Source organism: Polistes canadensis, unplaced genomic scaffold (genome assembly GCF_001313835.1).
Source record: "Polistes canadensis isolate GaletaPanama2010 unplaced genomic scaffold, ASM131383v1 scaffold_48, whole genome shotgun sequence".
In the NCBI taxonomy this organism is placed as follows: domain Eukaryota; kingdom Metazoa; phylum Arthropoda; class Insecta; order Hymenoptera; family Vespidae; genus Polistes; species Polistes canadensis.
In genome coordinates this window covers 26626-51592 of record NW_014569595.1, presented here as the reverse complement: position 1 = coordinate 51592, position 24967 = coordinate 26626, and the positions used below count along the sequence as shown (strand labels likewise).

Genomic DNA, 24967 nt, shown 5'->3' with positions numbered 1-24967 from the left:
TATGAAATAACGATTAACGAAAGAATTGAGAAAAATTGATTAAGATATTAAGAAACACGGTGAAAATATCATTGACGTTATCTTTAGCGATAAAGTATTTTTTTTTTCTTTTCTTTTTTTTGTAGGAAATAACGGTTGAAAATGTATAACTTTTATTTAAAAAAATTGTCGATATTATTAAGGAATATCTATTATTTTTTCTTTTTTCTTGTAGCCTCTTTTTCCATCGCGAAGGGAGAGTAAAAAGTTTGGAAAGATTCTCTTCCTCTTTTAAAATAGGTAGGTAGGTAGGTAGGTAGGTAGGTAGGTAGGTATCTACTACTTTCCTTCCACGAGTAGAAGCTGGATCTTTTATCCGTCCCTCTAGCAACGCGGCTCGATTATTATTTCAAGTTACCTTTCGCCAAGTGTACTTGCACGCGCTTTATACTCGAAGGTAAAGCGGGCTCGGAGAAGGCTTGGAACGAGGTTGGATCCCTGAGGAGGGCACTACTTCCCATGGGAGATGCCTCGTCTATCTGCTCACCTGAAAACATCAAGCCATCTTCTTTCCTTCCTTCCTTCCTTCCTTCCTTCCTTCCTTCCTTCCTATCTTCATATCTTTCTTCTTATCTTATTTTTTTCCTATCTTCTTTCTTTCTAACAGCTCATGTACTAACGCTCCTTATTACGTTGGTATAAAAAAAGTTGATGTAATGAGACCTCATCAAACTTTGTCTACAAGTTTTTCCAAAAGTATTAAAACCTAAATGTCTCTACCGAAACTAAAGGAAGATTTTATTAGATTGGAAAATATCCTTACCAAATTTTTTAACAACTATACTTATTTTTTATAACCCTAATAATCTTTTTTTTTCGCCCCCTTTCGAGTTGAGACAAAAATTTTGTCAAGGAAAATAATCTTCTTTATACCCCTTTTCAATGACATATATTTAAAAATCAATTATTTTTCATTTGTTCTATCATAAAAAGATCTTCCCCAATTTTCTATATATCATATAATTATTAATGAAGAAAATAATAGACCTTTCTATTTATCTAAATTCCATAGCTATATCGTGAAAGCCAAAGCACGTGCGTTCCTATCATTCCACGAATGCACGACGGTGTTGGTAAGACGCTTCCGACACTCGGTAATCCAATAACGTGCGGTTTTGGCACGCCATGAAATGCGTTAATCCGTTTAGCCTCCATTATTTGTCTAACCACTTAACGATAATTAATGTCGATCGAATTATTCTGTATTTTATATTTTTTTTTTTCTCTTAATCATTATTTACAATATTATATTATAATATATCAAAATAACGATTGTTCCTCATTATTTATTTGTCCGTTATTAAATAAAAATGATTATTTAAACGTACGTAAGACTTTTAAAAGCTTTAAACGCGTCGAATAATTTTACATTCGCAATCGTGTTTAAGGTGAGAAATATCGAACAAACAAAAACCATCCTGGGATCTACCTTTGCCACTTGAGTTCTTCTGCTATTTTACTCGTGCTGGAGAAAAGAATTATATCGCGAGACGATTGTTCTTCGCATCATTATTTCACTTTTGTCGACATTCAGATCGAGAAAGAGAAAAAGAGAGAGAGAGAGAGAAACATATAATGCACGTGAAAATGATCGACAGTGTTAACTACATAAGAGAAAGATAGACAGACTATTTAATGTCTGTAATAATAAACAAAAAGAAAAAAAAAAAAAGAGAGAAAGAGATGAGTAAAAGAAAAGGTGATGATCGCTTGGGATTGCTAATGAGCCCAAAACAAGCTTGCACCAACTGGAAATAAACGTTTGCATAGAAAAAGATCGTGATCGAGATCGAGAAGAGAAAGAGAGAGAGAGAGAGAGAAACAGAGAGAGAGTGAGTGAGTGAGTGAGTGTGTGCGTGTCCATCTATGTGTATGCACGTATACATGTATATCTCCGATGTTTTATATTATCATCCGGGGAATATTGGCTTCGTTTCAACCCCGTTGGTTAATGCCTTAATGCAAACATTGTGAAGAGAACGAAGCCGAAAGTGAGGGGGTGGATTGGTTAGAGAGTGGCTGGTTGGATATGTAGAAAGAAAAAAAAAAGATATACCGAAGAAGGGGTGAAGGAATGCATCGATGTTTATCCCCTACAACTCGGCGAGCTTCGATTGTTCGGAAAATCAGCAAAATGTACCTTGTAATCGTCTTGTCCTTTTGTTTCCTTTTTTTTTATTTTTCTCTCTTTGTTTTTTGTCACATCCGATGCAACGAATTAAGAATGAATCCTTATTTCGTAAACGTGCTTGTTTTATGATTACGTTGACGTTTCTTTGATCATCATTTCCTGGAATCGATTAAAATTTCAGTGTAGACAATTTAATTTCATATATTACGTGATTCGTTATATTTTTTTTTTTATTAAATTTTACAAAATTTCTCATTTCTAAGATTTGTTTGATTTACTTTTGAATATTATATTAATGAATTATCAATGATTGTTTTCTTTGTTCGAACGGAAAATTTAGTCTCTCATCAATGATGGATTTTAACGATTATTTATAAAAAGTTTCGTAAGATTCTTGAAAATTGTTCGTTGGATAAACGAAATGTTACCAAGCTGGTCTCGTGACAGATTGAAATCTCTGACATTAAGAAAATGGGGGATCTCGACTCCCAACGGGAAAAGGCTGGAAAGCCCTCTGACTCCGATGGTGGGTGACGGAGAACGAGAACGCGGAGAGAAGGTGAGATTATACATTGCTCGACAGCTTGGAATATCTTTCTCTTGTAAATCATCTTGTTTCTCGCTCTAATTACAATAATTGCTTCGATTTTCAAAAGATAAACTTTTATGAGAATTCACCAATTTCTTATCCAAGGACATTTCCAACGAATTGGAATAGAGAATTAGTTTTTTCGAAGGAACACATTAATATAAATTCGTTTCTATTTTCTTTTCGGCATTACATCACGGTTACTTTTGAAATATTTCACATTTTGTCTTCATAACAAATTAACATCCGGTTAACGAAAGAGTAAAGATACAGGAAGTGAAAAAGTTGCGTGAGTTTCCGGAAGCTGGAAAGCCCTGTAGCGCGGTGGCACATTCAAAGGGGGTGGGAAAGAGGATAGAGAGAGAGAGAGAGAGAGAGAGAGAGAGAGAGAGAGGGAGGAAGCAGCGTTAGAGAACTAGCAGGGGTGGGTATATTATGGGGAATGCCAGAGGAATCCCGAGGGAGCAAGAGTGGAGACCAGCGCGCATGCGTCGAGCTGATTAGTCCCTTCCTCTTTCCCTCTTCATCCCTCTCACTCTTATTCACTCGCTCTCCCACCTTTTCCCTCCCGCTCTATGTTTCTCTCTGTTTCTCTCTCTTGCTCGCGCGTTCCCGTGTGCTGGTAGCGCCAGAGGAGAACGTAGATTCCCTCGGGATCTGGCCCCGCAGCCTCTTCGCGTCCTCCTATCCTTCTGCTTTCTTCATCCCCTTCCTCCCCCTCTCTATCTACCTATCTATCTGCCTGCCTATCTATCTCTCTTTCTCTCTCTCTCTCTCTCTTCCATTTTATTTCTTCGTCTTTATCTTTCTGTGACTCTTAACTCGTTTGTTTCTTTCTTTCTTTTTCTTTTTTGTTTTCTTCCCATTCTTCTATTTACTAAGAAAGCTTTTTAGTTAATCAAGAATTTGTTGAAAAATATATAATTTGTTATTTTGATATATTAGAGAAAAAAGAATATATATTTAAGAAAAGAGAAAGATAATCGTTTCGTTTGATCGTTAAGTTCGAATTGTATGTAGGAACGGAAGAAGAGAATCTTCCAAGGAAGAAAAGCAGCGCGTCGTTTCGCAAACGACTCTTGATCAAGAGCAAGGAAAACGGCTTTAGGTCGACGCGATGATAGTGGTAGTGGGTTTTGATGGTGTTGGTGCTGCTGGTGCTAGCTTCTTGCTAGTGGTAGAGTCTAGGGAAGAGGTGAAGAGAGGAGACGAGAGGAGAGGCACTTTCTCGGTGCGACTGTACTCGCCGATATAAGGGTGTCCCAGGTGACGAGCTGCCTCGGGCCGTGCCACGGCTCTACGTATCCCTTGGGACCGACTCCCGGTGTTTCCCTCATCCCCCTGTTCTCTTTCTCTCTCTCTCTTTCTCTTTCACTATCCCATCCTTACTTGTTCTCCTTATCCCTAGTATACACGTACACATACAATGTCATCTTTCGTCTTCTACATTGAAATATCGAAGAACGTGGGTGTTTCCATGTATAAATGTGCAACTGTATGCGTCTATGAGAGGACACAAGGATGCGCTATTACACGCGAACGCGTGATTACACGTAGAAACGTTGAGAAACCGGGCAGTAACGTTGTGAGCTCTTTCTCTCTCTCACTCACTCACTCACTCACTCACTCACTCACTTGCTCGACACAGAATAGATACACCGACTAGCGAGAAACGCACACAGAGAAATTATGACATGGTCTCGGGTGACTAGACCTTCTCGTTCCATCATTATAAACTCACTCTCTCGGCACTGCCATTCCCCGCTCGTACGTAATACGATTGTACTCCGACGCGATAAACTCGTGTGCAGCTGCACCTGCGTACGATTCGACCAAGAGCAAAGATTCTACATTTTCACGGACAGTTTTCTCTAGCTTTCTTTTTTCTTTCTTTCTTTCTTTTCTCTTCTTCTCTTTTGTTTTTTGTGCTTTCCTTCCTTTTTTTTTTTTCTTTTTTCTATTTTATTCACATCTTGTACATTTTGTTATTTCCTAATCGTTTTGTATATTTTTTATAATAGAAATATGTTTCGTATGTAAAATTGAAAAAAGACAAATATGTTCAAATACTCCGATAAACGTTACAACGTTTTTTTTGATGATAGAGAGAGGTTGTACTTATCGTCGAGGTTCAAATATGTTGTTTTCAAAGTAATCTCCTATATTTATTCGTAAGCTTTAGAATAAGTGGTAGAAGAGTGGTCGCAATATCACCTGTTATGCTTGCTGCTGAGGAAAGGGATGATCGTCAGCGAATTTTCAAGCGATGTAAGACTTGAGAGAATCCCTAATAACTTGTTGTACCTACTTGAAATTCTATCTCTATCTCTTTTTTACTTTTTTTATCTCTAGTGCCAACACCTGTGTCCCCTCTCCCCAATTCTTTAACACATTCGCTATAAAACTTGTGAATTTCTTTAGATAAAGTAGTATGAATGTTTCGTTGGAAAAAATAAAATATCTTATACATGTTTGCGTGAGTCAAATTCCGTTCATCTTTTTATTTTACATTTCTAAAAGACCGATCGATAAGCTCATTTTACTTGGGGGTCACATAAAGAGCGATAGTAAAATTTATTGTCATTCGAGGTGGTAGTATAGTGTTGCGAAATAAAGAATTGTATTCCCGCGGTCACAAAAGATGTCTTTGCAATATAGCTTGTCGTATTGAAACGTCAGAGGCAACGTTCTATTACCTTGGGACTGGACAATGTAACCCAACTTAACTTTCGAGCTAGTACAATATAGATACATAAGTATTGCCTAGTTCCGTTAACTTTATGCTAATTTTTATCTACTTGGACGTGAACGTTATGATATTGTAGTTATTTCGTATGAAAATATCTGATTCGCGTGATATTCTTATTTGATAGATGGACAACAATTCGACTAAAGGAGATTGCCAAAAAAAAAGAAGGAAAATATTCTCTAATAAGGGAGCTGAATAAGGGTTGGGGGGGGGAAATGGATCGAAGTAAGCCAGCGACGAACGATGTCCATCATGCGCGAAGGGTCAAAGGGAGTCACTAGCCGGACCGCTAGCCGGACGGCAAAATTTATGCTAGGCTCTTAACGGTAAAGCCGCATGCGTTCGTCAAGGGTCGTGGCTCGCGTTCGCCCTTTCGTCTAGCCAAGCGACGTCAAAAGCTGCGTTCGCGCAATAATTTTGAGTTGCCGAGTGTACTAATTCCTCGGTTAACTATCTCCGAGCGGAGGGCTTATAGCCTCGTATCGCGATGTTTACGACACGCAGGTGTGTGCACCCCTTTATAGTTGATCCCACGAGTTTGAACCGCGAATTCGAGCGATATATCAACTGGAATTCTACCGATTTTTAGTCCGAGTCCTTTCGAACGTTGCAATGGTCATCAAAAAACTATATCTATTTAATATCCTAATTCGTTAGGGTTCCTGCATTATATTCTTTTCTATTATATACGTATTGCATTGGTTGGTACATATTGAATTCGACGTTGCATCTCACGCGTAATCGCACCTGAAACAAATTTCTTCGAACTGTCATAGACTATTTAGATACTATCAAAAATGAATGTATATGCGGTAGACATAAAGAATGATGCATTTGGCATAAAGAGGTCAATTTCGACGGGGTTTCTGGCAGGAGTTCGAAAAGTCGTCGCTAGCAAACGGTTCGGTGGCACTGCGAGGAGATGTCCCAGCAGGGACATCCGACCAAATTAATTCCTACGGAGACCGTACTGTGTCTCTTTCTCTCTTCTTGTGCGCGCGCGCTCGCGTGTGTATTATATATATATATATATACAGATACATAGATATACTAGTAGAGACATATATATATATATATATCGACCACGAGACCGATCCTTGGCGGCAAAGTACAAGGAACAGCCATCTTTCTCGGAAAGAAATTAAACTTTTCCCGTGGGTATAGTCTCTTTCTTTCTTTCTTTTTTTTTCTTCTTCTTCTATCCTTCTATTCTTCTTCCCTTTTCTTTCTTCTTCTTCTATGAGAGACTCGCAAAGGTGTAGGTTGGGCAGTTCGAAAGATATCGAGGTCCTAGGACCTTACAGGATTCCGAAGGGTGGTTCTCTAGCTTGCCTATTGCTGTTGTTTGTGGTTCTCTCTTGGGACAGACCTACCCTTAACAGCGAGATGTGTCGATGACACTCTACAGGGTGTTCGGGATAATACTATCCTTTTCAATTTTAGTCTAATTTCTTTCTCCTACTTATGTTAAATTTTGTGTGTTCTCTGGGTCAGTAGAATAGTAAAAGTACCAACAACCGACCATATAATATTTCAGTAATGAATAAAACCTATTGAAAAATAGGCATTTTGTGTAAAAACCTTCCTTGGGACATTAAAGCATCGTTCTCTGTGTATACGGATGAAAGTAATCAGGAATTATGAAAGCCTGTTTCACTGGCAATCGTTATGTCCCACTCTATCGTCAGAATAACTCATGAATACTACCCTATGTTGTCTTTATTATTTCTGAACAATTTGTGCTACAACCCAAAGATTTTCTAGTCTGAATAATCGTAAAAGAGCAAACTTGTTATACTTGAGATATGAAAAGATGTAAAATAGGGTCGAGAGTATCAATTAAAAGCTCGTCAGCATGGCTGAATTTGGGTGTTTTAATCGAATACAAAATTAATTAGGTGTATGCTTCAATTCTGTCATATTGATTATACCCCGTGAAGCTACTATTAAAATACGATTGAAATAGATTTGATATTTCGATAATATCTTATCTAATCTTGTTAAAAGTAACACCTTGTCCTTTTGATCTTTAAAACAAGCGTTTATTATAGCTACTTATGTTAGTAAAATTTGATTAACGATATATTTGCGTGCATTTAAAAAGATAGTCAAGATTATATGGGTCATCATCGTTAGGACGTCAAATCGACGATGTTATCTGTTACTAAAGTATCATCTTTTCAATGATATATTAAACATAATTCGGGTTCGAATGTAATAGAGCAATGGATACTACTAATAAACGTAATAAAACATATTTTATATTCAGATAACACTTTGCGAGACATTATCGAATCTACGCAGATAGTTTAGGTTTGATAAAACGTATCAATAATTATGTAAATATTTGTCGATTTGTGAAATCGAACTTGGGTAAATACCTAACCGATCCATTTTATCTGAATGAAATATTTCGGAGGAGAATTTAGTTGTCCTCGATTGTCTTCATTTAACAATGAAAAATTCCAATGAATACGAAGAAGGTATACGCGAAAAAATGCAAACTTGAATTTCAACGGAATGAGATCCACTGCGTTAAAGTTCTCTAGGGATTATAGAATGCTTCACGAAATGCCCTCGTTGCTTTACGGCTTTCCGTCAAAATATTTCCTTGTTTTTACGAATTATTTTACGATTACTACTTTGAACTCTGTAAGAATATAGGAATGCGATCGTAAATTCATTAGCCCGCGAATATTGCCCATGTCAAAATGATCTAACGAACTTTCTAAATACGTTTCATGGTCTAACGATTATACGGTTACACAGAGGTTACAAGATTTTCGATGTAATCTCCAATCTAGATCGTGCGTATGAGAATCGCTGACCATATCCCAAGAGACTACTGGAAGCGATGGGATTATTTCATAGCGATATTTTCTGGGAGATAACTTTCACGAGAGGAGGACTTGTTCAAATGTGTCATCATAAAATCATGATAAAAAACTAACGAATTCGTTAGAAAATAAAGCAAAAAAGTCAACAACGACGATTCAATTTTTACATTTTACCACAGCATGAAAAAGTTTAAATATTTACACTAAATGGAATATCGATGAATTTAGAATTCGCATAAAAATGATGAATTAATTGGGACTAGAACTAATACGATTGTGTCAAATATCGTTGAGTAAGATGAAATCGAGGAGGAAGAAACGAGTTGAGCACCAGCTCGTATGAGAATCGCTGTCGAGTTCCCGTGGGACCACTGGGAGCAGTGGGAAGCCTCTGTACCCGTGCTGGGGCTATACTCGGCCTCGCTGTGGAGAGGGGATTCCCCAAGGAGGTAATTACCCTCCCTTCAGCCACCCAACCACCCACAAGCCATCGCAACTTCAACTCCTGCTGGAGTTACATGCTAATACAAAACCAAAACCGGTTCCCTGACAGCTTCACCATGAACGCCGAATTCCCAAAATTCATATAACCATGTCTCTCTTCCTTTCTTCTTCTTTTTCTTCTTCTTTATGGGAACTCGTCGTATAGATATATCCAATGATATCAGCAAAAAGTCGACTTTATGATAGAATCGATAATCCCATTCTCGAGCAAAAGTACCTATCGAGATATCTTCAATTCCATAAGCGCCAATTTCACTTGGAATATGAGCTTATTGTTAAGAAAAATGCGAGATCTCTCCTTGTTTTTTCCCTCGTTTACGCGCGATACACATCGGTGGTGTTGCGAACGAAATCAAAAAGTAATTGATAGTAGATGAGTGGTTTAGAAATGAACTCGAAATGAAATTCTTCTTTCGGTGTAGATTTTCGGCATGAACGGCAAACTGATTACCAACGATGCCCCGAGCGTGGCCTTGGAACTCCCAAAAGTCATACTCGTAAAAAAAGACTATTGCACACCGTGGACTTCCGAGGTTATTTATACGAGTTATCTCTTCTCTGAAACCACGAACTATGCGGCTGCAATGTTACCGGAGGTGACTTACGAGCAATGATAATTCCACAAGCAGCTTTTGAGTGTCACACAACCTTAAAATATTATTTTATATATTATAACATTTGATCAGTTTTGTTTCGTTTCTTCTATTTTTAATCGTTTAGAAATCGTACGGGGATATTTCTTTCGTACCTTAGATATAAAATTGTTCAAAAAGAAAATATCGATCGTATATCAATGTGACTATCACCGTCTCAAGCCTTGTACTTGTTTTCCCACAAACTTGTGTTTAAAGTTGTGCGAATTCCTTTGGGAAATTTGAATTTTGGCCGCTTTTCCTCAACGCGAGGTCCAAGGTGAGGTTCTCCGGTCTCCGATGTACAGGAATGGGCTATGGGAGCCAATATCACTCGGGTATGGCTCCCATGAGATTTTCTACGCTCTTTTCCACCCTTTCTCGTATTATACGCTTTCGCGTACCAACGCTACAACGAAGTCATGGTGAACCATGGAAAAAAAAAAAAAGAAGAAACAAACCTATTCGATTTCATTCGTTTTGTTCGATCGTTCCAAATCCCATGAAATTTCAATGTTAAGTCCCATTAAAAAAAATGTCTACAGTGCATTTGATTTGAAGTATTCTAACATATGTTTGTGTATATGTTGCAGATTATTTGCAAGACGGTAGACCATCGTCCGTACAGGGGCCAGATCTGGAAAATCAGAATAGCCTCGACAGCGGTGAGTTTTTATTATTTCTTTGACCACGCAAGATATACATTTATTATTATATATATGTAAAGGTAATATAATCAAACAAAATAGATAATCAAATCGATCGATTAATTATAATGATACACAAACATTCTAATTAATTAATTAATACATCATATATATATGAAATCTAATTTCTTTGAAATTTCAAATAAATTCTATAAGAATTCACGCGAGGTTTGATTCGAATGTAATTCGATTATCACGAAGTAACACTGAGATTCGGTAGGGTTTGTGAAGCGAGCAAAGTCGACTAACGTTCCCGTTAGGTGAATAAGCCGAATACTAGTCGACGACTAAAGGGGCGGAGGAGGGCTGAGGAGGATTCGATTCGGAGGCCGAGGGGTTTGACTTGGGCACTGGCTAGCTGGCTACCTAGGCTACCTAACGTACTCCTGGGAAGACATAAATGTGTCCCTTTAGTGCCAGTTTCCGTCCTGCGTACCGACCACTGTAAACGACTTAAACGCACTTTACATTCGTTCTTAGATCGTATTTTAGAAATAAGAAAGACCTCGCCTTTACTCGAAATTTCATTTTTCTCCAATGGTTAAGCGATGATCATATTTCTAAATTTACACCTCTACCAGATATTTCATCATATTTCAATTATTCCGAAAAACTTTTTCGATTATATATATATATATGTTTGACTACAAAAATAGAAATGAAAAGCAACGTGTTTTCTTGTAAGAAGATGTACAAAGAGAATGTTTTAGTTAGTATATACTGGTTAAAGTTAGTATGAAGGGAGTACATTTAATGCTGGTTACCAGACGATTGCACATGCAGGGGCAGTTTGTTCTTAGAGATACGCAGGCTAAGCTTGTCGGACGAGCAAACACTTAATTAACCCTTCAAGCTTGCTTCCTGTCTCTGTCTTTACCTTAATCTATCTCTCTCCCTCTCTCTTTCTCTACCTTCCTCCCCCTATTTCTGTCTTTCTATGTCTCTAGTCTTCTCTTTCACAACGAAGTAGTACTTTGGCTAGGTTTCTCACGAAGGCACTTGCAAACTCCCTTTAAGATTCACAGAGAGTTATAGTTAACATAGAGTCGTCCAAACGTGTTTCGTTTCTTGAAGGCATCTTGGGGAAATTTTCTATTCCCAAGTTACTTTATATTTTCCTCGGAGAGAATAAAGATTTGCCTTTTATTTTTCTTAATACGCCCAATTGTTATATCTTTTATTTAACTTATCAATCTTTTAAGAAAAAAAAAAAAAAGAAAAAAAAAAGAACAAGAGGAAAGTTTAGAAAAGGACCCTTTGTTCAAATGCTATCTTTCTTGATAAGATCTATCCTTTTTCATGGACCTTTCGAATCATTAAGACAATAGGGTGACCTTCGACTCTCGCATTTATCGTAGCTCATAGACGTATCAGGAAGAAACAGTTTCGATCTAAAATCAGCTCGAAGAACGACGATGCAAGCGAAGGTCCCGATGGGCTTTCTCGGATTCGCGAAGATCCCAATCTCTTAGGCGGGTCGCATCTTTTTGGTTCCAGTCAGTCAGTCACTCGATCTCTTTCTCTCCCTCTCTCCCTCTCACCATTTATACCCCCGAGACCCATTGCAACTTTAAGCACCTCGCATTACGGGCATTCGACTCGTTTTTCTCTTTTCGGGGATTGCCCGAAGCTGCTCCCTTCTTTCTCTTCTTAATTTAACCCTCCTTTTCTTGCCTGTCACCTAAACCCAACTCCGATGAAGATACACATAAGCTTGTTTATCTCTCTTTTTCCTTATAGATTTTCAATTAATTTGATTAATCTCGTTAATGTTTTCAAGATATCAAAAGTATCTGCAATTTTGTATATTCTAAAGATCGATATGGTGGTTCCTATTTCTAAATAGCATTATCTCCATTACTATTACATATTCTCCCATTCTGTATGGTCCAGGCAATGTATTACTGTCTCGGTTGACACGCTGAAAATTTAACTCGAGTCCGTCTTTGGACATCCAGAAAGCTTCGACCTCATCATTCATTATTCGAATGGACCACTCTAGCTCTTGTGTAGACAGACCCTATGTGTATGGGTACAATAAATAGAATCGATCGAATAGCTACGGTGTTTAATATAGACGCGCGTTAAAAAGATATATTTCACTATTAGGAATATTAACAAATTCACATTGATCTTACGCGTAACGTCATATATATATATATATATATATATATATATATATATATATAGGATATTTTTGATTATTATTTATTATTGGCACGTGACAATTCTGATTACTGATATCGATGACGTCAAAAAATAATGTTAGTTCGTTCGTATAAATCTAAAATAGCTAACAGAGGATAACGATCCCCCTATATGTGTCCAAAGGATGAGATGAAATTCGGTGAATGGTCATTCGTGTCGGAGTTGGTGATAATTAGCGAGGACGGACGTGGACATGGACGAGCACTTTAAATGTCCGCCAGGCATCTCTCGCCGTGTTATTATTATTTAATAATCTTCCCATTTTGCTATATACCGTGCGGAGGAAATCCTCACTCGTTATTACAACTCAGTTAAAGTTTCTCCTCCTACCTTTACCTTATTTCTGCTTTTATCATTGTCATATATTTGCATTTACATTCCACGATGTAATTCAACTTTTATACTTTGATTTGTTTATCTATGAAAAAAGATCATTTGAATGTTAATAATATTAGTTGATTAAACAAAATCATATATATATATATATATAATATGTTATATAAATATTTAAATGACTTGTATTTACCCAACGACGAAGAAAAGTTATCTGCCTTACCGACTGTCGATGACAACCGATTTAACTTTTTAATTTGATTTTCTTCCACTGTGCGTCGCGTTGTCGGTAAGAAAGAAATTTCTTAGTTTTAAATTACTATTTTAATTCACATAGATCTTTTTTTTCTTTCATACATTTTTCTATATTCTAATTATTCTGTAAAAAAAAAAAAAAAAAAAAAAAAACTCTCTCATACGATTACAACTAATTATAAATAAAAATAATAGCTTATTTTATCCCCCTGTGAATCGGAATTAGAATATATCCACAGTATCCTCTGCTTATCGTGAAAGGCGATTAATAGGGGTTGAACGTTGACCTGACAATCCAGCCTTGTAAAAAGCAGCTTGTTACGTAATTGTTCAGAAAAAAAAGTCAGATTGATTCACTGGTACAAGCTCCTGAAAGAAGCTGAAACCCAGTTTAATTTGTAATGTCAACGTATGGATGGAAATTATTTCTTAGAATCATAATTAAATAATAGGCGTGTTGGATAGAAAAAAAAAAAAAAGAACAATAGATAAAAGGAAAAGAAATAGAAACGGTTTGTCGCACCTGTGAAGATAAAAATTCAAGCAGTACCTTCTTCCTTTTTCTTTTTATTTCTCGGAAAGGTGGAAGGAGAAGGGTTGTACGGGCGCCTTTACACCCCCTTACAATACCTCGGCGTACATTACATACAAGCCGGTTATTTCTCCAGGGAGTTTTCTCACGTGAATACCGCGAGAGCACGCACATTTGCGCTTGCGATCTCGCACGTACGTGTGCGTACACACGAGAATAATCTTACTGGATGGTGTGTTGTATATATACGTAGGTATGAGTTCTTGGAGAAAAGCTAGCAACGAGTAGTAGTGGGGGGAGGGTGTAGAGGGTAGGTGGGAGTTGGGAAAAGGAGGGTAGGATGCGAAAAACGACGTTGAGGTGCTACTATGCGCGTTCTTTCCTTCCCTTCCCTTCCCTTTTCTTTTATTTTCTTTTCTTTTCTTTTTCTTTTCCTTTCCTTTCTTTTCTTTTCTTTCCTTTCCTTGTCTTTCTTTTTCTCTCACGGCACCCATGGGAATTTAGGTGAAAACTTTACCCAGGCCGCCCCGAAGAATTCTTACAGAGAGAGAGAGAGTGAGAGAGAAAGAGAGAGAGATAGAAAGAAAGAAGAAGAAGAAGAAAGTTTTGCCGAAGAGCGGCCAGCTCGACGATTCCGCGTTATCGTTGGCTTTTCGACGTTGTATCTTATCGTTTCGTTTGCCCGTGAAAATGTAAAGAAATTGAAGGAAATACTCGAAGAAAAATCATTTAGATCCTCATTCGATTTTACTCTCTTGTGAATTTCGAAAGCACTGAAAGGCTATCGTTAACGATCGTTACAGTGTTTCGCTATAACCATCCTACTGGACACATAGTACCATTAAATTAATCCTAGCCAAGCTGAGTGCTCGGTAATCATCATTACCCTTCTCTTCTCTCCACCCTCCACACCCCACTTGGATTATGTTTTCCACTGTACTTGGGTGTTTCGATGTTCGTTGACCAACACGCTCATTACGTATATCTCAAATTCTATGTATGTTCTGTTTTATAGCATTGATGAAATGTTAAAGAGAGAGAGAGAGAGACATGATGAGGATTTCGTTCAATTATACGAATTATAAATAGGGAATGAAATATCCTTGGAAAAATTCACATGTAAATAATTACTCTTAATTGAAATGATCTTTTTTTATTTCTTTTTTATTTTTTTTTTTTTTATATGGATCTCACCATTCGTGACCAAAATGATTTTGGTACGATTTTTCGTTGGGTTCGGTACGAATCGGTAGGATATTAAGAAATGACGACGTAAAAGATAGAACCGGCTGAGAGAATACATTTCAGGTGTGGCAGGTTGTTTTCTTTCTTTTAAACGCGTTATGCAAAATGAACGAGCGGTTCCTTTTCACTCATTCGTTTGCTCGCTCGCTCGTTCACCGTGCTTTGTGACATACGCGAGCATAACCGTATCATACGTATATCGTTTCGTACAAATGTTACCAAGCAAATGTGTTTGAAAACCTTGTCCCAGATCTTTCGAATCTCTCTTTCTCTCTCTATCTATCTATGTATCTATCTATCTAGCTATCTATCTCTCTCTCTTTACGTTCAAGATTTGATTGTATTTTCGTTTCTCTTTAACTGTTCACCCAAATTCATAGTTCATTTTGAAAAAGGATATTTGTGTTATCCACGTATTATATTTTGCTTACCTTCGTCCATTTTGATATATTAGTTGTCTCGCGTGTTGCGAATACGCATCATCGAAGAGAAGCTCTCGGTGTCATCATCATCGTCCCCGAGATAGATACGTAAGACCGCGAGACGTTATATCGCGCGTAAACGAAATACAAAACGGAGTTAAGGCCAGTCGGATGGACGTACCGTGCACAGGAATGTCCTGTGTGATAAAATCTGCCGACCTACACCTTGTCTCCTTCAGAAGACCGACACGCCGACGTGTTCCTACTTCTTCTTCTTCTTCTTCTTCTTCTTATTCTTATTCATCTTTTTCCTTTTATTATTTTTCTTCTTCTTCTTTTTTTTCTTTTTCTTCTGGAGGACTCTCCACTCGCGGAAAATGCCACCTTCCGAGCCCTACTCCTGTCTACCTTTCTTTCCCTTTTCCTTCATCCTTCCTATATCAAAAGATTGAACTTCGTCTAATTAAATTTCTCTCGATGATTTTCAAATACTTTCGTTGAGATTTTGTAAATTAATTTTTGTCGTGATTGTTACAATCACAAATCTATCAATTTTTGCGTATCTATCGTTATTCCGATATAGTTTTTTAATTTAAAAGAATATATATAAAGAAAATGAAGAAAGAAGTAGTCGATAAATCGTTAGAATGTAAGAGCCACTTAAGGATCGACTAGCTTCCATTGAAATTCCATCGAGTTAATGCTCAGATTACTCCGAAGGATGCTTAAACGTTTAAAGCTTTAGCTATAGTTAGAACGTATCTCTCACAAGTACTTCGCATAACACGAAGGATATATATCCTTTACTATTATCGTGGAACAAACCGCAGATCTCAATGCCGATCCTTTCTCTTCATAGAAAATTACAAAGTATAGAACAACAACAACGTTCTCCATCCTTCTTCTACTTCTTCTTCTTCTTCTTCTTTCATTCTACCTTTACAAACTTTTCTAACGGTCGACGAACGTTTAGAAAATTTTCTTTCGTAATATATCGAAGTAGATTAAAACAGTATCCTCTAATGAATATTTTTTCTTAAGGGATATAAGATCAATATGGTCGATGATATTCTCAACGTCGTTTTCGTATCAACATTTGAATTCTTACGAGTATTATTATCGATGCTGACTCTACAGATTTTTATTCGGATATATATATATATATATATACATACCCATGTATCTCTCTCATGTGGTATGCTAATATAAAATATTAAATATTACAAATAAAGAGTGAAACGAAAAGGTGTGTGTGTGTGTGTGTGTGTAGCGCCAAACTTTCTTCCGAAGAATCGGCTATTGAAATAAAGAAAGAAAGTAGTCAGGGAATATGTATGCTCGGATGAAGGCAAAGACCCCTTAAAGATATTCTTGGTGGTGGTGGTGGTGGTGGTGCGAGCCGTTTAATTGCTAGCTCTTAAGCAATTGCGGTTTGAGGGCAGTTGAGACAAGGATCGAAGCAATTTGCCCTTTGGTGGAAGGAGAAGATGCGACCTCAGGATCGCGGTGAGCTCACACTCCTGGTAACTGGCGTGTCCTTCTCTCTTGGAGAAACGTTGATGCAGGCTCTTGAAATATCTTCTTTTTATTCTTATTCTTCTTCCTTTTTCTTTTTCCTTATCTTTCCTATAGAAACTATCGTATTTCTCTTTCTCTCTGTTCATCGGGAAGACGGCGTACGCATTATGCGCCCTCGCCCACGTGTCGACCGCAGAGAAACGCTTACGGCTAATTGAATTCGCGTTACGTTGAGAAAACTCCGTTGCGGCCTTATTGCAGACCAACCGTGTACGTACAATACTACGTACATCTATGCCTACGTATTCGAAATCGATCGTAAACGTGCCGAACACCATGAATATTTCAAAACTTAGGCATTATATCTATTCGATATCAATTTCGGGACTTAATTTTTCTCGTCTAAACAACAACAAGAAAAAAAAAAAGAAAGAAGTATAACTTCGAAAAAGAAATTTATTTCAATCTATATAATTATAAGAGAATGAAATTGTAATATACTTTGAAAAATAATATAATACCACCACAACACTCATCTCGAGAGAAGGAGAAGAAAGTTCCTCGTTCTTTCGTTTTGTTTTGGCAAAGCCATTGGGATGATGGATAAGGAGTCGATTCGAAACGATGTATCGAAACAAAACAACAAAAGGGAAGATTTTTCTTAAAGGTTCATTCACAACGTTATTCTTAATTGAAAACGATTGAACGATCAAATTTATATTGGAAAATACAAATTATATTATTAATCGTTTCAAATCGATCTATCTGATCGTCGAATAAAAACCAACGTTGGATCGTTGACTTTATCGATCATATTTCTTTTTTTTTGTTTTTTTTTTTTCCGGCAAATATGAATCAACATTAATAATTTCTTCGACCAAACGAAACTTAAAATAAGACGACGAGATTCGCAAGGTTGACATTGGCTTAGGGTGAAACTTCTTTAAACGAATGAAATAGATCGATCACTGTCTTATATTATTTTTTTCTATATCATGTTGTAAAAGTTAACGGTCGGTATAGATCACAATTCGATAAGAAAATGAATCCTACCTTAGGATCCAATTAAAACGCAAGAAAATAGAAAGAAAACATTCGAATGTCTATATCGTTTTCTCTTCCATGACTTTTGGACAAGAATAAGACATTCGAAAGGTTTACTCGAATATGTGATTCCTGTTGTTAGTTAGTAGAAACGAAGTTTCTCTTGGATTTCTGTGATCTCCTCGGAGAAACAAAATAGACGAGGAAACAAAGGTGGTTAAGTATAAAGCATAGGCCGAAACGAGACCTCTGGGTGCTATAGTCAAGACCCATGGGGTCCATGCTGGAAAAACTCAGCTGTGTTAACTGTTCCAGTAGAGAAACGAACGACTCCCCTTTCTCTAAATGGAACCCACACTAATTTTTCTTTCTCTCTTCTTTCTCTTTCCATATATTCGTTTGTATAAACATATATATATATATATATATACGCGATCAGAGACATACGAAGACTATAAAAAAATTGGACGAATACATTTTGAAGATGTATAGTAAATCATTTCCAGGCAACTCTTTTATAACACTGGGTACATTGTTGTTAACATAATTTCTACATAACGCAGAATACATTTGCATAATTTACATTACTTCTCGGTTTCTCGTATCGTGATATAAATAAATCGCGTTATAGGAGGCTTGTACGATTATAGAAAGAAAAAAAAAAAAAGAAAAAAGAGAAAGAAAGATAGGTAGATCCAACAATAAAAAAAAGGTGTTTCATAAGTTCTCTCGATCGAAATGAATCGAGGCAAATATTTTCGTAAGAAAGCTACTGTAGTTGAAGTTTGCGCTCGCGCGTTTGTGTATATGTGTGTGTGTGTGGTGTGTGTGTAACGTCGAGGCAATGGAATTTGAAAAGAGAGTGCAAAGAAGCACAGTCGGTTAGAGTAGGAAGCCACAGGGAAAGGCCAGGGGACCAACAATCGGAAAACAGCGTTGTTGGTGGTCGGCTTTAGCTGGTAGGAAGAACGGAGACGCGAAAGTGCCGTTCGAGGATTCCTATTTCCCACGATCCCATGGCTGCCATACGAGCTCCGCAATACTCCGTCTTTCTCTGCACTGCGGTAATCATAATTACACCTGCGGGTGTCTTCTTATCGCACTCTCTTCGCTCGATCCCGTGGTCCATGCTTTTCCTATCCTTCGAGAATCCTCAGTTCTCTTCTCTTCTCTTCTCTTCTCTTCTCTTCTCTTCTCTTCTCTTCTCTTCTCTTCTCTTCTCTTCTCTTCTCTTCTCTTCTCTTCTTCTTCTTCTTCTTCGCGTTCTCAGACGAGATAGATAGAGACGTCCTTGAAAGAAATGTACCAACGAGAAACGTTCGCCACGGAAATTGGTTTTTCCTACGATTCTAGAATGAGTTATTCTTTTGGGAATCGAAAAGTTTATTTGCCTTTTTGTTTTTTTTTTATTTTTATTTTTCAAGTACAATAAATTCGAACAAAAAGTTCGATCCATGTGATTGGAAGAATTAGATATAATTTATTAATACATCACACGAGTAAAAATTAATATACTCTCTCTCTCTCTCTCTCTCTCTCTTTTTATTATCTACTCTTTTACTCGAAGAGACAGGAATAATCGTCATAAATTCCATCCTCTTGATCGATAATCGATCGATAGATCAATCAGTCAGGAATATCATCCAATACACGTGGAAACCAATTAAGATTCTTGGAGAAGCGATAATTTCGTTTGCGGCAAGGTAATAATGTGAGACCGGAGAATGGTCAGGGTAAAGGGTCTAACACAGAGAGAGACAGAGAGAGAGAGAGAGAGAGAGAGAGAGAGAGAGATCGATTCACAGGTAGGAGAGAAGCCACAGGAGCTTTCGCTGGGTGGTTAGCCAGAGAGGTGGTTAGCAGCGAGGCAATGTCGTGCTGCCCCGGATGCTTCCTAGTCGTCGAGAATCGCTCTTGGCGACCGCGTAGTAGGGGTATAATGCATTGAATTAGACGCAAATGCACCCTGGGCACCAATTGGACGCTCTTTCAGTGCTACCCATTCCATCTCTCCCCAGAGAGAGAGAGAGAGAGATAGAGTAGAACACCATCGCTTGTTCTTACTGGATACACCTACTATCTCTTTCTAGAAACTCAAGATACTCTTTGGCTCGGACATCGGCCTTCCTTTTCTTGCAATATTATGCTAAACTACTCGTAAACAAGATCGGACGCAACTCATAATGGCAAATTACTTGTTAACATTTAGATATAAAAAGGACTAAGATTTCTTCCGAAAATCGATTCAATTATATTTATCATTGATTTATTTAATTTAATAGATTAGAGAGTATTTATTAGTCATGCTCTGATTAATCTATTTGAAATAGATTAGATTTCGTTAAGTCATTTTAATGGTTCCTTATTTTTTCTTTGTTTGAATATAAGCTTGTAAGGAATTTTGTCGGAAGAAGAAGAAAATTGCTCGTGAATGAATTTCTCGTAATTATCCAAGAAGAAGAAACTAGAGAATGAGATAGTAAAACGATTAGACGATAGGGAGAGGGTGAGATCGATGAATCCGGCGGATGTTCTAAAGTTTCCAGGAAGGGTACAACCGATCGTTTGGTTTCGCTCCATTTCGTACGTTTAGTGACGCATTTCGAAGAACGCGTATCGGATGTCCCACGAGCGGTAACTCACAATGGACTGTGCGAAGACAAAAATCAGAACCGCCCTTTCTTCGTGCCCCTCTCGAGCGAGGCCACCCCTTTTGCTCGATGATTCCATTCCGCATGTTCGAGGAAGGAAAAAGAGAGGGAGGGAGAGGGAGAGAGAGAGAGAGAGAGAAAAGGAGCCGGTTCACGATTAAATATAATATAGAATGGATATCCTGTCCGTGGAGAACCGATGGAGCCTACTGTGTCTCCTTTATATAGCAGGCATTAGGTGGTACACGTAACCCGATATAACAGGGGTATAAAACAAAGTATGAACCCAAGGCACACCGTGATCGGTACCAGAATCGTAAGGGCACATCTTTGTCCTTTCTTGAAACCTCCGAGGTATATTCTCTGAGGATCGGCTTCGAAAACGTAGATGAGATTTCAATTACTTTTATCGAGATTATCTTGAAAAAACAAATATATATATATATCAGTCTTGTTTTTTTTAAATAAATTTTACTTTTTGCACCAAATCATTAATAGATATATATATATATTTTCTATTATATAGCATATATATTTTAATTATTATTATTACATCTTTTTTCTTGAGCTATAAATTTAAGAAGTTCGATACGATTATCGTGAGAGAGAATCGACTAGAGCGGTTATATTTGAATCGGCATCGTGTACTTTGGACCTTAGTGTCCTACGGGGGCGGTTTATTGTGGGACGCCCTTTGTACGAGCTTCTATAATCCGTGACAAGATGATTGGGGTATCTGGTTACGTTCTTACAGGTGAATACGATTCGTGGGTTAAACGTCGAAAAAACATCTAGATTATGTTGTTTTTTCTTTTTGCTGCAATTAGGTACCGCTTTTTTCCCCTTTTTTTTTTTTTTTATTATTATTATTAAAGAACAGATCAAATTCATACCCATTCTAAGAGTTCTGTCATTCAAAGTTTCCGATGAATAGAATCGGACACGAGAGAGAGACGCATCATTCGGATTGATTACGATCATTTAATTTCTTGTTCATATTTAAGACACATTAAGAAAAAGAAAAAAGATCGCTAATAATGAGTGAAAAGTTGATGAACGCGAAAAAAAAGAAAAGATCTCTCGCATGTTAGAGAATTTGAAGTATTCGAAGTAAGCTTCGAAATTTTTTAGCAAAGCTAAAAAAATGAGAAGACTTCCTCGAAAGAAAGTTTAAACATTTACAACTAATTCGGTACTCGCCCTAGAGCCAGCCAGCTGACTTTAGTGCTGGTTGGCGTTGGGTTCGTCGAGGAAGAAGAAGAAGAAGAAGAAGAAGAAGAAGAAGAAGGGTCGAGGACGAGCAGCCTCTTGCGATGAATTACACCGTATCCCACGAGAGAAAGAAGAAGAGAGAAGAGGGTTCGTGCAAAAGCACCTAACCTCCCTCCCTCCCCTCCCCCCCATATCTTACTCCATCCCCGCGTTAATTTCAACTCCAGACGCGTACCATATTCACCGTTATCTTCGAGTCGAGCTTAATCTCCTCGCCATCGAGTTTCGGCTATCATACAAATACTCTCAACATTCTTTTACCATAGCCTATCCTCATTTTTTATCCCAGTGTCAAATAATTTCAATCCAACGAATATTACATTTGATAATACCTATACCCACACCAATTTAACTTATTCATCATTGAAAATCAAAAAAAGAAAAATGATCTTTACGATGAAAACTTTATAAAACTAACAATTTGCAAATATACTGATAATTGCTGAATATACTGATTCCGTATGTTACGGCTTGTACAACGAAAACCATCGAATACTTCGATCATTCTTTATCTATTTTATCTATATTCGTATTATTTGAACAAAAAAAAAAGAAAAAAATACTTGTACGCATAAGTCATTTATAAAAGTAACAATTTGCAATGCTAGCTATGATAGTTAGTTAGTTATACTGATTCCATATGTTATGGCTCGTACCACGAAAACCATAAAATTCTTCGACCATTCTTTATCTATTTTATCTATATTCGTATTATTTGAAAAAAAAAGAAAAAGAAAAAAAATACTTGTACGCATAAGTCATCTAAAGAAAATATCTACGGAGTGAGTGAGATATCTTTCGATCGTACGAGTTTAACCGAAGACGAATGTACCTTGAAAGGAGGTCGCATCAAGAGAGATATCCGGATGTCCTCTTGAGAATCGACGAAACGCCATGCTTCGTCGTGAGAAGAGAAGGGAGGGTGCAGAAACGGCAGGACCCCTACAACCCCTTGGGGCCTCAGCACCGAGTAAGATTGGCTCCGAGGCTTCGTTCCTACGAGACCAAGACTCAATTAAACTTTAAGATGATATGCGCTCGCTACCCCTCTCCCTCTTTCTCTCTCTCTCTTTCTCTCTCTCACTCTTCTTCACACCCGTTCAACTATCATCCTCTCGTTTTGTCCTTGTTCTCCTATACGATACTACGCAAGGACGCGATTGGACCTTTTTTTTTTTATTTAAATCTTACTTTGTTCATTTCATTTCGATTTGACTCGCTAATTATTTTCTCATTCGATTAACAAAAATAACTCATATATCTGCCCATAATTATGAAAGTGGTCTAAGTCAAAATAAAAAATGAGTTTATTAATTATTTAACACCACATTATTTTAAATTAAATCAATTCATTGTAATTTTCACGATATTGTTAAAAATGAACCGTTAGATAGTGTTTGTTATTTCAATATTATATAGAATTTATATAATGTTCAAATGTAATCCTTTAAATATCTCGAAACAAGAGATATATGACTTACATTAGATCGCTTTCATAATTATGGGCACATATGTTCGCGAATGATAGACATATTTATAAAATAATGATTTTCTTTATATCTATGATACTGCAATTCATCGTGATTCGTTTGAAAATAAGGGAAAATCAGGCATCGACAAAAGCAAAGAAAGAAGTTTCTTCCCACAGTCCGTCGTCCGTCGACGAACCTTACCGGCCAGAATTCTATCTCTTCTTATATCTTTTGTCTTGTCACTTCTCTCTCGTTCTATCTTTTATTTTGTACGATTCGCTTTGCTCCTACGAACAACGTGATACTTCAAATCTTAACACTTCACGGATAGAACAGTGTTCATTGACGCGTTCGCATTGATACGAGTATTAAATCTAATTTCTTGTTAACAATTAACACAGTATTATTCTATATGACACAGTCATGATAATAATTTATTTCAATATATATAATTATCAATTATAATTCATTCTAAAAAACGAATATAGAAAATTAAATCATACTCGAATCACATCGAAAGATCTTTACAAATTAATGAACCATGACTAAAAGGAAGTAGACTTCTTCAAATAAATGTTTCCACAGTGTGGTTCCACGTGACAATGACACGACAGTTAACATGATACCACAAGCAGCGGGAGTTCGATGCGATCCTACAAGGAACCTTCTATTTCTTTCTCTCTCTCTCTCTCTCTCTCTTATTCATTTTCTTCTACGTTATCACCAAGTTGAACTACCCAGTCTCCCGTTGAGTCCAACGAGAGATTCTCGGTTCGTTGCTGTTGTATTTTTTTCAATATTTCGTTAAGATAAAAATATAAACTCGAATGTTCTACTAGTCTACATCAAAGATGAAATTAATATGAAAAATCTATTATGATCTGAAACAACTCTCTCAAATATAATGATTTTCTATAAAAATAACAAAAGTTAATTCAATTCGCATTTATCAAAAAGCGTAGCTTCGAATTTTGATATTTTTTTTTTTTTTCTTGCTTGCTTCTTTCGTGTATTCTTACCAGCTGTATTTGTACACGCGTGACATCTTAATCTTGTCGAAAAAAAAAAAGAAAAAAAAACCCAAGAAGAATCATTTTCTGTCTCCCTTCGCTCTCCATATTGTACAGCCTATGGGCGAGCCAGAAAGCAAAGGGGTCCTTAATCTTAGCACCATTCGCCAGGCAGATTGTAATCTGAGATTTAGGAACGAGCTGTACGTTGGGCACCCACGAAGAATCTCTCTTTATTTCCCTGTTTTTTTCTTTTTTTTTTTGTAACTCGTTCGCATTATTCAATCCAACGAGTATTATTTTCACATTCCAAATTTATTCAGAAAAAAAATTAATACTTTTGTATTTATTTTTTGTTCTCATCTCGCCATATAAAAGAATTATTATTTATATAAAGGATTATATATACGGAGAATGAATAAATATATTTGTTTTAAAAATATATATAAGATATTATATTATAATCGTCTAATCGTTTCTTCCAAGTTGGTGGTACGCTCGATAGAGTTTCGGTTCTCGAGTGAGAGCTCCGGTGAGAAGCAACAAGTTGTAGGTAAAGGTATTCTCTTACTGTGCTTGCGACATTTAAGTCGATATACCTAGTTGACTCGTTAACCTCCGTACCTTACCGCAATTCTCTTTGGTACCTACGTTTCTCCTACGTCTAACGTAATCAAAGCAAAACTTGCCAACACGCGAGATAAAGGAAAAAATTTATTTTATTCGTTTAAAAAGAATAAATGTTTCTCAATAATCCGTTGATGATGCGTTTTAATCGTTCAATTATTGACTCGAATCGTTAGAAAAATGGACGTGA

The 24967-nt window shown here is 37.0% G+C and overlaps 1 protein-coding gene across 1 annotated transcript in view; it reads left to right on the top strand.

Moving 5' to 3' along the window:
• LOC106785362 (zinc finger protein 423 homolog) overlaps positions 1 to 24967 on the top strand; it is a 50431-nt gene that overhangs the window by 7341 nt on the left and 18123 nt on the right. Inside the window, exon 5 of the mRNA XM_014745750.1 lies at positions 10075 to 10146. Within this exon, the coding sequence (XP_014601236.1) occupies positions 10075 to 10146 (72 nt within the window). The remainder of the gene's footprint in view (positions 1 to 10074; positions 10147 to 24967) is intronic.